This window comes from Hippoglossus stenolepis, chromosome 6, assembly GCF_022539355.2.
Source record: "Hippoglossus stenolepis isolate QCI-W04-F060 chromosome 6, HSTE1.2, whole genome shotgun sequence".
NCBI classification, from domain to species: Eukaryota; Metazoa; Chordata; class Actinopteri; order Pleuronectiformes; family Pleuronectidae; genus Hippoglossus; species Hippoglossus stenolepis.
Genome location: NC_061488.1, coordinates 3,942,361 through 3,957,218, shown reverse-complemented (window position 1 = coordinate 3,957,218; position 14,858 = coordinate 3,942,361). Strand labels below are relative to the sequence as shown.

At 46.3% G+C, this 14,858-nt stretch overlaps 1 protein-coding gene across 3 annotated transcripts in view; it reads right to left on the bottom strand.

The window, feature by feature from the left end:
* Positions 1-14,858, bottom strand: part of magi3a (membrane associated guanylate kinase, WW and PDZ domain containing 3a) — a 103,651-nt gene that overhangs the window by 16,414 nt on the left and 72,379 nt on the right. For all 3 annotated transcript variants that reach the window (XM_035158560.2, XM_035158557.2, XM_035158559.2), the window contains exons 4-8: positions 10,010-10,216; positions 7,746-7,908; positions 6,837-6,916; positions 5,967-6,024; positions 3,116-3,222 (exon numbers count right to left, since the gene is read on the bottom strand). In XM_035158560.2, coding sequence (XP_035014451.2) covers positions 3,116-3,222; positions 5,967-6,024; positions 6,837-6,916; positions 7,746-7,908; positions 10,010-10,216 — 615 coding nt within the window. The remainder of the gene's footprint in view (positions 1-3,115; positions 3,223-5,966; positions 6,025-6,836; positions 6,917-7,745; positions 7,909-10,009; positions 10,217-14,858) is intronic.

Genomic DNA, 14,858 nt, shown 5'->3' with positions numbered 1-14,858 from the left:
GAGAGAGAGAGAGAGAGAGAGAGAGAGAGAGCGAGAGGGAGAGAGAGAGAGAGCGAGAAGGAGCGAGGGAGAGGAGAGAGGGAGAGAGCGAGAGAGCGAGAGAGCGAGATAAGAGCGATGAGACAGAAAGAGACGGAGAGAAATAGAGTTCGATTTGACAGAGAGAGGGAAATTCTAACTAAATCCCGACTCTCCCCTGTTCCCCGTGGTGCGAGCCGATGAGACCGTGAGTTATGGGCAGTGTCCCTTCATGCTTCTTCTCCGACAGTTCCCACACTGATACACGGGGTGGGACATCAATCTCATTAGGGAAGGTACAGATACATGCACCCCCCTCCCCCCCAGTCCCTCCTACACCACTCTCAATGTGTCATGGGAATGTCATTTGCATAACTGCATAGCGATCCGCAAAATGAACGTGACCGCACTGGAGAAAGAAAGCCACAAAAAAAAAGAAAGAGGGGGGAATTAAGATTATGCCAAGTGTGATTAAGATGACGGCCCTGCAGTGGAGCCGTGCCAGAGAGGAAGAGTGCAAACAGGATGTGATCTAATGTTGTGTGTGTGTTTAGTGTACACATGCAAAGAACACGAGGTTTGTCATGACAGCTGCAGGTGTGAGCATGTGTGTCGTATGAATACTGTTCCCACACTCTGTCAAGAAAACTGTCGGCGCTGTTTCGTGCATGATCATCATGAAAGCAACGCTGACAGAGAGGGGGCAGTGAGAGCTACACACCGATGCTATGTTTACATGGTCTTGATTAAGCTGTGGGGCCACAAGGGACAGTGTGTATTCTCGGGGAGGTGATTATATGAAATGTCAGACAGGATTGTCAGGGTTGTAATTATGGCTGCAGCCTAGTGCCGCGCTCTGCTCCTCTGCTCCGCTGCATTGTCTGGGAGGTCAGGCTCGCCAGCCCCTGTCAAAACAGTGTTTAGAAGCTACCTCACGCACGTCCACGTATTCCCGCACGAGACCGTTGGCCATTAATTCTCATTAACGAGGGTGGAAAGGTGCAGAACAGGCACGGGGGAGAGGGGGGGGAGCAGTTGACGCTGCAGGCGGTGGTGCACAGAGGCAATATCATCCACAGACTGCAGAGAGGCTCGGCTGTGGGAGGTGGGGTCCGCATGCAACAGAGTGAGGCAGACACTTCTGTCCGAGGCTCGTCTGAAACACAGAGGCTGCAGTTTGAATACTAATGTGCTGACGCGCTGTGTGTTTGAGTTTAATTCTGACGTTTACACTGACTGAGGAGAGGGTGATTAAACAGAGACATTCCCCACAGGTGGTAAATGATGAACAGATGACCCAGCGGAGACGCAATTTATGATCATGAGTCACTTTCCACCGCAGTCACCTCGTTCTCCTCTCCTCCTCCGTCTCTCCTTCCCGTCCTCTCGTCTAACGAGAGATCTTTGAACCGCTCGGGCAGAAGCATTTTCAAAAAGGGACCTCCGAGCCCTCGCTATTTCATATCTACTTGTCAAAATGAATTCAGCCGCCCAGTGAAGCGCTGCTCCATTATTCAAATTGAATATCATTGCTTCAGAGGCAATGGGCTGTTTATCAGCAGCCTGTCAACTGTTACAACATCTTCCAGGCAGACACCTCGGCCCGAAGGAGATGATAAAAGCTTTCCAGTGTTTGGATAACGCGTCCAATAACTTCTCGTGTAGGTTTTTGTCTTCAGTGAACAAAGAGCTAAAACTACAAAGCTGGAACCTGGGTCTTTTTGACACTGTTGCCTGTGCTGCACCTGATGGGGCGGTGGAACGAGGAGGGAACACAGCACCATGGCCAGTGACAAACTCTGATAAGTTGACGACTTCAACCATTTATGCTTTTGAAAACTATTACATTTTAATAAAAGATCTTTAATCTGTCCCTGATGAAACTTGCTGTAAGAGCTGGCAGCAGAGTACGACCCTGCACAGCTGGGCTCTGAGCTACAAGCCAATGTGAGCATTCAATGTGACAATGTGACCATAATGATATCAGCTGATGTAAGGCTGATCACCTTCATCTAAGTTTAGCATGTTCAAATTCATTAACAAGTATCGCACTGAGTAGAGCTCGTACCTCTGCCACGGCCCGACACTCCCCGTATGAAACCACATTCAAATTCACTGGATCCCAATTTTTATCTGGAGCTGCGCCAATTATTTCCATCTAGCTGCACAGATTATTCTCTGAGAAATCAACGGCAATGTGAACACACGCCCCATCTTATCCATATGTTGGATAAGAGTGTGAAAAACCATACCTGTGGTCCGGATCCACACCAGAATTTGATCGTTTCTTCCCTAACCCACACTGCATCCTTCCACCGATTTTTGTGGAAATCCGACCAGTAGTTTTTTGCGAAACGTACAAATTGACAACAAGTGGACAAGGCTGAGAACCTCTGGAGGTAAATACCACTTCACTTTTGCAAGTTTTTGATGATAAACCAAAGTTTTGAGGAAATGTTGACCCGTTGGTGGCGCTAGATCAGGAATTTGAGGCTGGCCAAAGTTACTACAATTCATCCTCAACACGACATATCTGGCTGAGCCTGATTTTAATACCATAGATGTCCACCTCATGGTGTGTCCAGGTTTTAGGGTTAGTGATGATGTATTTCAGGAATGGACAAAACCAACTGACTGACTTTACCATCACTAGAACCAGGATGCACCTACGTCTAAGAATAATATCAAAATATGATTTTTGATTTATCCGAAAGAAAATTTTAAATGCCGACTGAAATGTGTGTGTGCTTCAAAGTGCACCCCCTTTCTCTCTCTCTCTCTCTCTCATTTACATTCCAGGATGTAATTTAGCGCTAATGACCTCACTTCCTGTCCATTTCCGATGAACAACTAGAGCCCCGGCCCTCCACCTAAACAAGCCTGTTTAATTTAAATATCACAGAACTGACTCAGGATCTGCTTTAAAAAAAAAACACAATTAGAATAGGTATGTTGAAAAGTTTTAAAAATCACTATCCTAGCAGTAAATTCTTATTTTTGATGAATTGACAGTTTCTCATGTTTACATAAAATTCAGGAATAGAGGAATAAATAACACGTGTGCCGTGTCGGGGGAGCTGGTTGCAGGTGCAGTTACCTGAGGGCGTGGCTGCCGGCGGCGGGACGGCGATGGGCGTGTCCTCACTCAGCTTCCTCTTTGCTTCCATCACTGGATTCTCAAACTGGGTCTTCTGGTTGATGTGGCTGCACAAGTGAAATCACACCATTAGATGAAGAAAGTGAAAATCGTAAAAGCTGACCTGTTTCTCCTGTTTTTCCATTGTCCTACTTCTCATTCTCACACGTTCTACTATTTGTATTCGCTCTCAGTTGATGACTCACAGTCAGAGCTGCCGGCTGATGTTTCTGCTTTTGTGTTTGCCTGTGGTCCTACAGCTCGTCCCCACTGTTCCCTGCCTGTCATGCAAACTTGTGATTTGACTACGAGCGCATCACCAAGCTGGGGAGGCAGCACCTACAGTACATGACTAACCCAAATCTGCCAGTGCCAGAAACACTAACACATACACAGGAATTGAGAGCATGTATCCAACAACCCATCTATCATCTATACCACTTCTCCTCTGAGGGTCGCAGGACGGGCTGGAGCCAATCACAGCTGATTGGCAAGAGGTGACTGACACCTCGGACGGGTCGTCAGCCAACCACAGGGGGCTGACATATCAAGAGCATTTACACCCATGGGAAATTCAGAGCTTCGAATAAACCCCAACCTGCATGTCAAGCTGGAGCACCTGCAGAAAACCCACAGACGGCAGAGGAAGAACATGCAGACACCACATAAACCAGGCCTCAGTGTATGGCCGGGGCGAAATGACGGTTATAAATGTCCCTACCTCGGAGATTAAACATTAAATGGACATGCACAGTTAATCCAAAGAGAATCGGACGAAGGGGATGAGTTGCAATTTATTTCCACGTTGCTCTAATGGGATAAAAATGTTGCTCAGTGAATCGTAAACCTCTGGATCACAAAATTCAATGAGGACAGATGTTAACGTCCATGAGCCCTTTATCATATAACACTACCACAGGCGGCCTTCGTCCCTTCCACAGGTTTCTTTAGATAATGAGCCTCGCAGCTTTACTTTTGGGGATTCAACTCAGAACTCAATCTAAAAACAATTAGCGATCCGCAGGTCGGCACCTGTTGTGCGCCGACACATCCCCTGCCACCCAGAGAAATGTCCCTCCGTGGTGATATGGTAATGGGGAGAGGTAGCTCATCTGCGTAATGAGCTTTACCAGTTGTAAATCCCCGTCATGACAGCGCAGTGGGAAGACATAATGCACTGACGCTGCACATTACAAACTGTACGTGTGTGTACGTGTGTGTGTGTGTGTGTGTGTGTGTGTGCGTTCAACAAAAAAAAACGACAGCGTGCTCCTGCTGTGCATGACTCATGCACAAATACCCTCCGCAGTCGGTCTGAGGAGATAAACATTCCCCTCACTTTCCTTTCCGCTCTCTCTGATTTACTCGCCGGTCGCTGCCTCACTCTCTCGCTCCCTAATTGCCACACCTCATGTTCTTTTGGGCGGCAGCTGAGGAAATAATGAGACTTTGTGTCACATCGTCGCATTCGCTTCTTTGCTCACAACAAAAAATGTTGCCAGACAAAGAGACGGAGGCGGAGGAGAGGCAGCCTCTCAATGACCCTCTTGCATAAACAGGCGCGTCGATCCCCCCCCCCACCGGGCCTGCAGGTCTCCCCCTCTTTGTCCACGGTAATGAGACTAAAATGAAACACTGTGCTCTTGTTTACACTCCTGGTCAGAATGGAATCTCGCCCCGGTTTCCCTCTCAGGGACCCTAAACCCTCATTGTCTGCTGTGCTCACTGTCTCCGCTCTTTCTCATACGCACACGTACACAAAGCTGTAACCCACCACTGTTATCTGTGCTGTGACATAATTGCTTTCTGCAGGACTGTGGGAAAACTACAGTGTGAACAACAGCGTGACGTGCACACGTCACACGGTCCACACGTCCCTTTGGATTCAACAACAACACGTGGGATGATTCTATGCATCGGGAATTTAGTGATAAAAGTTTAAGTTGCATGAACATGTGGATATAATAACAACACAGCAATAAAAAAGACCTGGTATCAACATCGGTCCGGAGTGATCTGTACATTTACTTCACTACTGTACTTTACTTAAGTAGATTGATTTTCATGTATTTTTCACTTTTACTCCACTACATATATCAGCAAATATTTGTACTTCTCAACAGCATTTTACAAAGTATTGTGTTACATGCTCACATTTAGTTTTTAAAAATTAAAAGCAATCAATAATAAGAGGGGACCCCGCCTCCTTCTCAGCTGTAATAATGAAGTAGACTGTGTCAGCAGGGAATAGGTTCCACTCTGCAAGTACTTTTACTTTTAATACTTGAAGCATTTTTAAAAGCAAGTACTTATTTACTCTTATTCATGTAGAAAAGTTAATGTGAAACTTAAAATTGTACTATCTTGACATACAGACACACAAACATTGACATCGGACACATATGGAAACTCCGACCTGGGAAAAAGTGACATCTTTTGTTCTTCGTAAACACAAACGACAGTTGTGATTATTTGCATGTTGAGCTAGGAGGTGAGATCCAATCACACACGGACACAGGAGAAACAATCAGGGTTGAATTTTACCGCCAGTTGTGGACAGACCAACTTAAAAGGAGACCATTTGTGATCAGATCTTTCTGGACAGATGTTGATACCAGGTCTGAACGGGGCCTTAGTGAAATCAAACATGCAGACGCAGCGTCAGAGGCTCCACAGAGACGCAGAGTGAAGCCCTGTAACTTCACTCAAGTCACAAAGAGACTAAATGTATTCACATATAAACCATTTCCTCTCCACCCAACACAGTTGACAGATGCAGCGCTTCAGGCTCGGGGGGGAGAAGTTTACTCACTCCACGTAGTATGTTCCATACTGGGGGTCCTCAATCTTCTCCCAGCCATAGGGCAGCTCTGTGGGGGGGGAGAGCAAACGGGGAAAAGGCCGACTCAGATCACTTCAGTTACTGCTGAGACGCTACATGAACAATTGGACACACGCAATGAGGCATGGTGCTTTGCCTGGCAGCTTCACAGCACGACTACCAACACCTGCAGCTGGTCTGCTTTATGTCTTACTATGTGTTTAGGGCTTAACACACAACATGGAGGAGGCAGGGGGAGAGGGAGTAAATGCTGAGTTGTTGTACAAGCTCACTGGAAAATAATACCCTCTCTCTCTGCTATATATGTGTGTGTGTATGTGTGTGTCTGTGTGTGTGTGTGTGTGTGTGTGTGTGTGTGTGTGTGTGTGTGTGTGTGTGTGTGTGTGTGTGTGTGTGTGTGTGTGTGTGGGCGCAACATCTTGAGTTTGTGCCGCTGTGTGACAAACACACGCGGCGCAGAGGAGATCTTTACGCAAGAGGGGCCATAGAAAATTGCCTTTTGAGACATGCTGCACTGATGAGCTCCCTGCATGTGTACCAGAAGCCATTAGTTGGAGAGAGGGGCCGACTAGAGACCGAAAGGTTTGTGCTGTGTCACCAGCGTGACTGTGACGGCGCCCGCTCGTTTGTTCAATCTCCGTCTGTTAGCCAGAGCCCCCCTTCAGAGAGGGAGGCATGCGGCTCATGCACACACTGCTCTATGCAGCAGGGAGTTGGGATGAAGTGGAACTGTGTGTGTGTGTGTGTGTCTGTGTGTGTGGGAGCAGAGTACATAAGTGAGAGCGAGGGGTACAGGTGCCCGTGCAAATGTTACTGCTGCAGAACTATCTGCAGTCTCACCTCCTTCCTCGCATTTCTCTGGAGGCTTGGCTCTCTTGGCGAGGCGAGGGTCCAGCCAGGTTGTGGTCTTGCTGTTGTGACTGGAATACAAAGAAGGAGACAGAGCTTGAGGCGCAGTAAAAAAATTAATAAAAATCATCTAAAAATAATTAAGATACTGTGACAATTAGTACTGGGCGACTCTCAGGAGCCACTTTACCCAGGAGCTATTCCACCAACTCCAGCAAACAAACAGAGCTAACAGCTCCCTGGAAACAGGAAAATGTGTCCAACTTCTGCACCTCTGGGATCAAATGTTCTATTAAATACGCTTTTAAAACATTAATGAGATTTAACAAAGAGAGACAGAGACATATGGGGATATTGGGACAGCGTGAACAGGGATTGAAGGAAGGACAATGAGGAGAACATGGACCGGAGAAGGCAAAGAGCGAGCGGCTGCGGAGATCATAAGGGACGAAGTGAGCGAGCGGGTCAGGAGTGGCGAACTCCATTTAGCCGGTGTTTCTCTCGCTGGCAGTATGAGCTATTGATTTGGTAGCGAGCAGCAGCACCTGGCTCTCTCAGCGCCTCAGCATTGACTGCTTGCCACGCTGACGGGGCCAGGTAAACAACGCAGGCCCTGCTGCTTTTAGCACCGGCCAACAAACCCCACATCAAACACCGGTGAAATAAAAGCGAGGCTTCATCGGGAAAACAACACGAGCGCCTACAGATAGTTTCCATGTCCAGCAGCAGGTTTCATGCAGCACAGAGGTGATGGATGGTGAGGAGAGAGGACTCGCTGCCAGACCTCTCAACACGTTTGGCTCGAAAAGACATAAACTGGAGAAAGTACCGAGAGTGGGATTAGCACAGTGCTGATGTAATGGGAGAGTAACAGCAAGTAGCAGCAGAAAGGCTACTTACTCTATGAAATAGACCATGCCCGTCTCTGTGTAGGCCATCTCCCAGTTTTTAGGCAAGGGCTCCTGACTTTCATCCTGTGTGTTCCACACACGCATGTCCATGGCGCCCGCCGACTGGTTGTAGCTGGGCACCGACTTCCTCCACTCCGCCTTGTCCTTGTGCTCTGGGGCCAGGCATGGAATGAGGGACACGGGCATGGAGAGAGAGAGAGAAGGGTTTGTGAGTAAGGGTACGGGAGATGGTAGAAGGAGAAGGAGACAGGGGGTGAGAGTGTGGCGCCATTGGAGCTCCTCTGGGCTCCTCGCATCTCTCCCCGCTGCTGCTGCTGCTGCTGCTGCTGCTGCTGCTGCCGCCGCCGCCGCTTGAGCTGCTCGTTCCTCTGTTCACTGGGTGGACGGTTACATCCACAAGAGAGGAAGGGGAAGAGAGAGAGAGAGAGAGAGAGAGGGAGAGAGAGAGCGAGAGAGAGTACACAGAGAGAGGACGGAAGCACAGCAATTGCCATAGGATTTGCATGTCAGCAGCGATGTACTGGGAACTGCCTCCGAGGCAAGGGCAGAGCTGACCAATGCTTCAGCTTCAGCCACGAGCACCACATCACAACTCTATTAGTATCACACGTGTGTATTTGCCTAATATTAATGTGTGTGTGTGTGTGTGTGTGTGCAGGTTTTCATGACCTAGCTTCATCATGGCATTGAACGCTCAGTCTGTTCGGCTGGAGCAACTGAATGGTGGAGATGGAAAGTGACAGCTGTTGACTGGAAGACGTCTATAGCTTTTTGTGCTGAAATTGGGGCCTCTTTTATTTTCATGGGGGGGATTCATCACCGCATTCAGGCCTCGCAGAGAAATACAAACACGGGTCTGCTGTGAACGTGGGGGGGGCATGCGGGCTTCACAGTAATGCACGACCATTATTAAACTACCTTCAAGGCGAAGTCATGTGTCTGCGGCCCGCTTCCTTTTGTTGCACATCTGTACCGCTTCAGCAATCCAATCCACGCACATGACGACAAAGGTTTAATAAAGTGCGTTTGCGAGGAGACAATTTGTGAAGTGAGGGATTAGGAGCGACATCTGTCCAGCATGGGTGAGTTGTCTTGGCTGGGCTCCACCCGACCATCATCACATTACAGCCAGCAGAGATTATTTCTCATCTCCGACAATGTTTCTCTCTTCTGCCTTCGGATGCAACTCAAACTGCGTCCGCGCCAATTTTTTATTCCAATATCTGAGCCTCAGTCCCAAGATAAATATGAAGTGATTTATGGTTTCGGTCGGCCTGGACGCTCCAGGTGTCTGGAGGCTTCGTTGGCCTGCATGTTCGGCTCAGATTTACAGTGCGTGACACCGACAGCGTGTAGAAAGTCCTCTGGAAACTCAAATTGTCTTACAGTTGCATTGCTCTGTAAATTTATCAGGTGCTGGTGTCGGTTAAGAAACTTTCTTTAAATTCTTCCTGCATTTATGTTGAATACTTGTTCTGCACAGCCACACATGATATTTACTCAACACATCCTCAACAATAACAAATTTGCTGATGCAGTTCAATGTGCACGGGACAGTAGCTGTTTTTGGTTCATTTTGTGCTGAGCTGCTCATTTGGCTAATGATCCAGACTCTCCTGCACCCGGCTGGTGGTGTGTGAGCTGGGGTTAGTTAGAGGAGGGGGGGTGGTGCTCCATCTGGAGCTGCAAAGAGCCAGAAGCTGCTGCGCTGTTCAGTCGACTGGTTTTACGACGGGTGAACGGTGCTGAAAATAAAGTGACGAATATTTCATATGGATTGTTGTTATGTAATATGTTCTCTGACTTCGTATTAGCATTTTATTTTGAAGTGCTTCTTAGTCATGAAGCAGTTTTAAGGACATTGAGGAGTGATTGTGTTTGTCCTGTGAGCCACGTGAGGACATCACAGGATGAATCAAACAAGGACAACGTCTGTCCCTGTAACCGAGGGTTTGCTTCCATTGATCTCGCACTGACTTTGGCTGCGTCTCGACTTTGCCGGGGCCGTGATTTAGTGCTGAACTCGCATGCTAATCCTGAGAATGTTTGTTTGGAGAGAAGAATGAAGGAGAGGAGAGAGATCTGGCTGTTTTGCATTTTCACATTAACATAATGAACTGCAGGAACAAATAAATAAATAAATAGATAAATAAATTGAGCACAGAAAATAATGCCTGGTGGTTTAAACTGGAGAAAAGCACGGCTGCATCACGATGAGCCGTGAGAGCTGTGAGATGAAAGAGCGTCTCTCACCAGCCAGGCCGTTGACCACAGGAGACCTCTCTTCTTCCTCCTCCTCCTCTGGTGCCGCGCTGTCCTTTCTGTCCATCTTACTGACGGAGGTCGTGCGTTTTCGCTGGACCTCGGTGTCGAACTCCTCGTCGAACAGAACCTGGTCCACCAGGTCCGGCTGCACGGGGCTGGGCTCCGCAGGGGGCTTCGGGGTCCCGTAGAAGTTTCCTGGAACGAAGAGAGGGATAAAACCAACCTGTGAATATGTTTTACTGAACACGTGGAGGAGTTCTGTGACGAAATTCATCACATTACCCCAGCAAATCATAAATAACTTACACTTAAATGACCCTCAATAAGAAAAACTGCAGGACAAACTGTTTTTTAAGGATTGTTCTACCTATGATTATGGGAATTCAATAAAACACACAAAGTTAGGACACCATATAGGACAGTAAAAGAAGCATAAAACTACAGTGTTGATAACAAATCCAGAAGAGATCATATCACTCCAACTGCAACAGTTGTAAGAATTTCTTTAAAAAGGCACAGGGGAGTCTGGCTGTGAGCTACAAATCAAATCTGGCAGAGCCGAACAGGTTGGAACCAAACGATGCCAGACTTCTACCGTCATAAGTCTCAAGGTTTTGGAACAGTCGTAATGGAAAGTGTTTTTTTTCTCTCCCTCAGCTATTAATTGCGGTTACTGACCCACACAGTTGGGAATCAGACGCCTCCTCCAACATGAGGAGAGGGTCGTGTCGTCTCCCCAGATTTAAACCTGCTGATCAAACCTTTGAGTGAGAGCTTGTGAAGTAACAACAAAGATTTGATCCCTCGCCGGTTTTCCCATCTGCGAGAAATCCTTGTGCCAAATTCATTGTTTTATTTCATTACCTTACAAAAAGGAGGTTATGTTTTCACCCCCATCCATTTGTTTCACGGTTTGTTTGTTTGTAAGCAAGATGAAGCAAAAACTACTGAACAGATTTCTATGAAACATCCAGAAAAATGGGGCAGATCCAGGATTTCCTTTACCATTCTGCATTTTGATTTTACAAACAATAATGTGAAGATGTTGATGAAAAAAATCAGGCATATTTCGGGGATTGATATAAGTGGGTGCAGTTTGGGGGTAGGCCTTTTTCAGATACTATAACAAATCTTGGCGTAAATTGGGACAAGAGGGCGAATCCAGGAATGTTTTATCACTTTCTTCCACATTCCGAGTTAGGGCCGTCGGTGGAGGTTCTAGTTGTTTATCAAACATGCAATTCATACGATTTATGTAATGTGTTTATGTCCGATATGTGTTTCAAATTGTATGTTTCTACACACGTTTCCTTACGACTGAGTAACGCAGCAGTCCCCAACAGGCCTGTGACTACAACATTTATACCGAGGTAGCCGCTCAAGCACTTGATTTCCCCCTTTAAGTCCATCGGTTTGCCTCTGCTGTCATGTCGGCGCCTCAGGCAACAGCCAGCCTCACTCCGCGGAGCGAGTCTTCCCACAACTATAGGAGAGGGGTGACCCACTTTACCACTCGGTGCCTTCTCTCTCCGCGCGGGGAGGATATAAGGAACAGGAGAAAGGATCAAAACTTAAAAGCGCGAGAGGTGGGAGAAGAGTTGGGAAGGTATGGTACAAATATTGATTCACTGGTTGTGCTGTGCACGTGGGAAACGGCAGCGTGTGTGTGTGTGTGTGTGTGTTTGTGTGTGTGATTGCAGCGTGGTTGAGACCGAGCTGCGTCTGAGGAGCTGAAAACTGTAACAGTTAAACATCTCAGCAGGGATGAGGGAGCCGACTGGGAGGAAGAGGGGGGAGAAACAAGAAAGGAGGAAGAACCAGAGGCAGCAGAGAGCGAGCGGAAAAAGAGAGAAAACTTTGTGACGATGGAATTGAAACATGAAAAATCTGGCTTTCTTATTGTTTGAATTATTAAAATGTGTATTGGCACTGATTGGCCTTTAAATCCAAAGTTAGGATGAGAGGAAAGTGGAACTTGTCAACACTACTACATTACCTCATCAAATGTAATTAAAACCCGCTGAAGAACACACACACACATTTAGAGTCACGTCGAAGCATGCATCATAATTACAGGAATCCGTGTTTTAATATCAGCACCTTGTTTAAACCATTAAATCCCCGACTAGGTTTGTAATTAATGGCACGCTCACTGACGGAATGCAAATTGAGGGAGTTCAATTAGAAGCGGTAATTTGCTCCTGAAGATCACACCGACGTGCACGCAGCCTCTGTTGAGTGCACGTGAGCGAGGGGGTGGAGGACAGTGGCCGCAATAAAGGAAACGCAGTGAGATGAGGGTTGTAATTACTCTGTAGCCACAATATGAAAAGCAGAACTTCATCCCGCGCAGATATAAAACACACAATCTTTAAAAAAAACGAAAGAACTCAAACAACCAGAGGCTCCTTGTTTTTAAATGAGTTGTGTCTTGGAGGATTCGGGACTTTCTGCTTCACTTCATTAAATGAGCTGCGTTGCTTGAGTCTCATGTGGTTTCCTCGTTTAGTTTCAAGTTATTTTAACAAAAACACAGTTTAATTTAGCGTCTATACTCTGTGGCTACGAGGCTCGGCGCTCCCCGTGTGTCTGCACGATAGTGTCGAGGCTGAATTATCGTTTGTATTCATATTCTGATGTGACGACGAAGAAGTCCCGTCTTTCTTTTGATGTGCATCCTATGTTTTATCATATCAAAGATTTCCAACTGGCCGTACAAATAGGAATTAGGTTTAATTATTCACAAACGGGCTCCATCAAACAGGTGAACATTTGTGATTCTAATAGATGCGAGATGAATAAATAAGTGAATGGGCAACTAAAGAATATCTTTCTTAACACGTGATGGGGCGGCAGAAAATGAAAAGAATAAAGACGGATCACACGGACGCTGGATTTACCGTCTTTTATTTTGAAATGTGGTAATTAGGCCACGTTTTATCAGAAACTGTCAAAGTCAGGATCGGCTGATGCGTCATGATTGATCCTGATCAAACATTTCATTCGGTCTTTTTCTGCCTACATCATAGAATCTGGAGAGATATTCAACACCTTGGCTGACGCAGTCCTTAATAGTAGATAAAGTGATTTTGAATTCACTTTGCTGTAAGTACACTCTGCTTTGTGTTAGCTCCTGTGGATCGACTCTGCTGGTTATTATCGAGTTCAGTGTTTAATCACTGTTTTGCGACATTTTCAATTCATTCTGATAAAGAAGGCAGGTTATTAAGTCAAGGTTAAACTATACAGAACCATAAGCTCTTACTCAAACGTGAGCCTGTGCTAGAAGTTACAGTCCCTCTGTTGACTGGATACATGATGTTTGCAAAAAGAGAAATCCAAACTGAACAGAACAAGTAGGTCACGGTGGAGTACGAGGTTTGGGGTTTGCTGTTAAACAAGCCGGCCTCTTAACTGACTGCACCACATCTGCATCCAGAATGTTTCCCTATTCTGTGGATTCTTCCCTGTATCCCTGCAGGGTTCACTCTGTCACAACTATGTTTTACACAACTTTTTAGTCTCTGTTTTCACTTCAAAACGGAGCCAACTGTGCAATTTTTTCCCAAATCAGATCAAATGTTTGGCGACATTAAGCCAAACACCTCCACCACTTACTGAACTACAACTCCTGCCCTGTGCTTGATGCCTCTTCCAACCACTGCAGTTTCAGTCTACATGTATTTTCAGGTCACTGTGACCTTTGACCTTTGTGTTTCAAATTCTAATTAGTTCATCCGTGAGTGTTAATGATCATTTGTACCTAATTTGAAAAGGATTCTCTGGAGATGTTCCCGAAGACGATGCACTCACAAGGCAAGAAAATTGTATCACCAGAAGTTATAAGCGAGTTTGACCCATTAATCTTCCTGATGTTATGTAGCTGTAGCTGCCTGACAACAACTGTAGTGTCTCTCTCGTTGTTAAGATGGAATCTGCTCCTTTTACGCTTTCTCTAACAACTAATGGTCTGAGAGAGAGAGGGAGAGAAAACACAGATCTGAGCTCCACATGGTCCTGATGGATTCGGTGTTTCTGCCTCATTAACAAGTCCAATGTTTAATTATCAGGACAAAGACTTCTCGTTTTGGGAGGCCAGGACAAATACTGAATGATACCCTAACGATGTCAGAGTGACCACCACATACTTCCAGCGTAATTACCACCCTTGGATTAATGGGCTGTTCATTATCGGGGGGGAAGAGGAAAGGAGGAAGAATAAAAAAGCCTGGGAGCCACCATGCTTTCAGCTCCCCATGACTCTGTGTGTGTGTGTGGCTAACATAGACACCTGTTGGGGTGTGAATCCACAAATCAGAGCTGCTGCTGTTCTTAACGAAACAACAAGCCGCAGATCAGATGAGAGTAAATATCACAGTCAGATCTAGGAAGGAATAAATCTTCCCACAAGCTGTTTCCCAACGATGGATCAATTCTTCTGACCCAGGGATTCCATGATGTGCCGCAGGTCGCCCCCACTCACAAACATTTCAACTACTTGAGCATTTATGAGACACAAAAACTGGAAAACTGTTTAATATACATCTCTGTTGGTTTGCTGTTCGACCTTTTAAGAGGCCAGATTCGTGTCGAGCTGGGCACGTGTGTGATTTCAGCCCGATTATGATGCTATTTCTGACTCACACGACTTATTTCAGCTTCGTCATTTGTTGTGTACACGGGGGTGGAATCAAATGAATGAATTTCTGACATATATCAGATATTTTGATCGGTTGTGGTCAGGCACAGTTGAAGCAGAGTCATAAGTAGTTTCTCCCTTTTTCCCCTCCCTCAAACATTTCATAATATCGTAGCCTCAAATGTTGTTTGCTTTCTT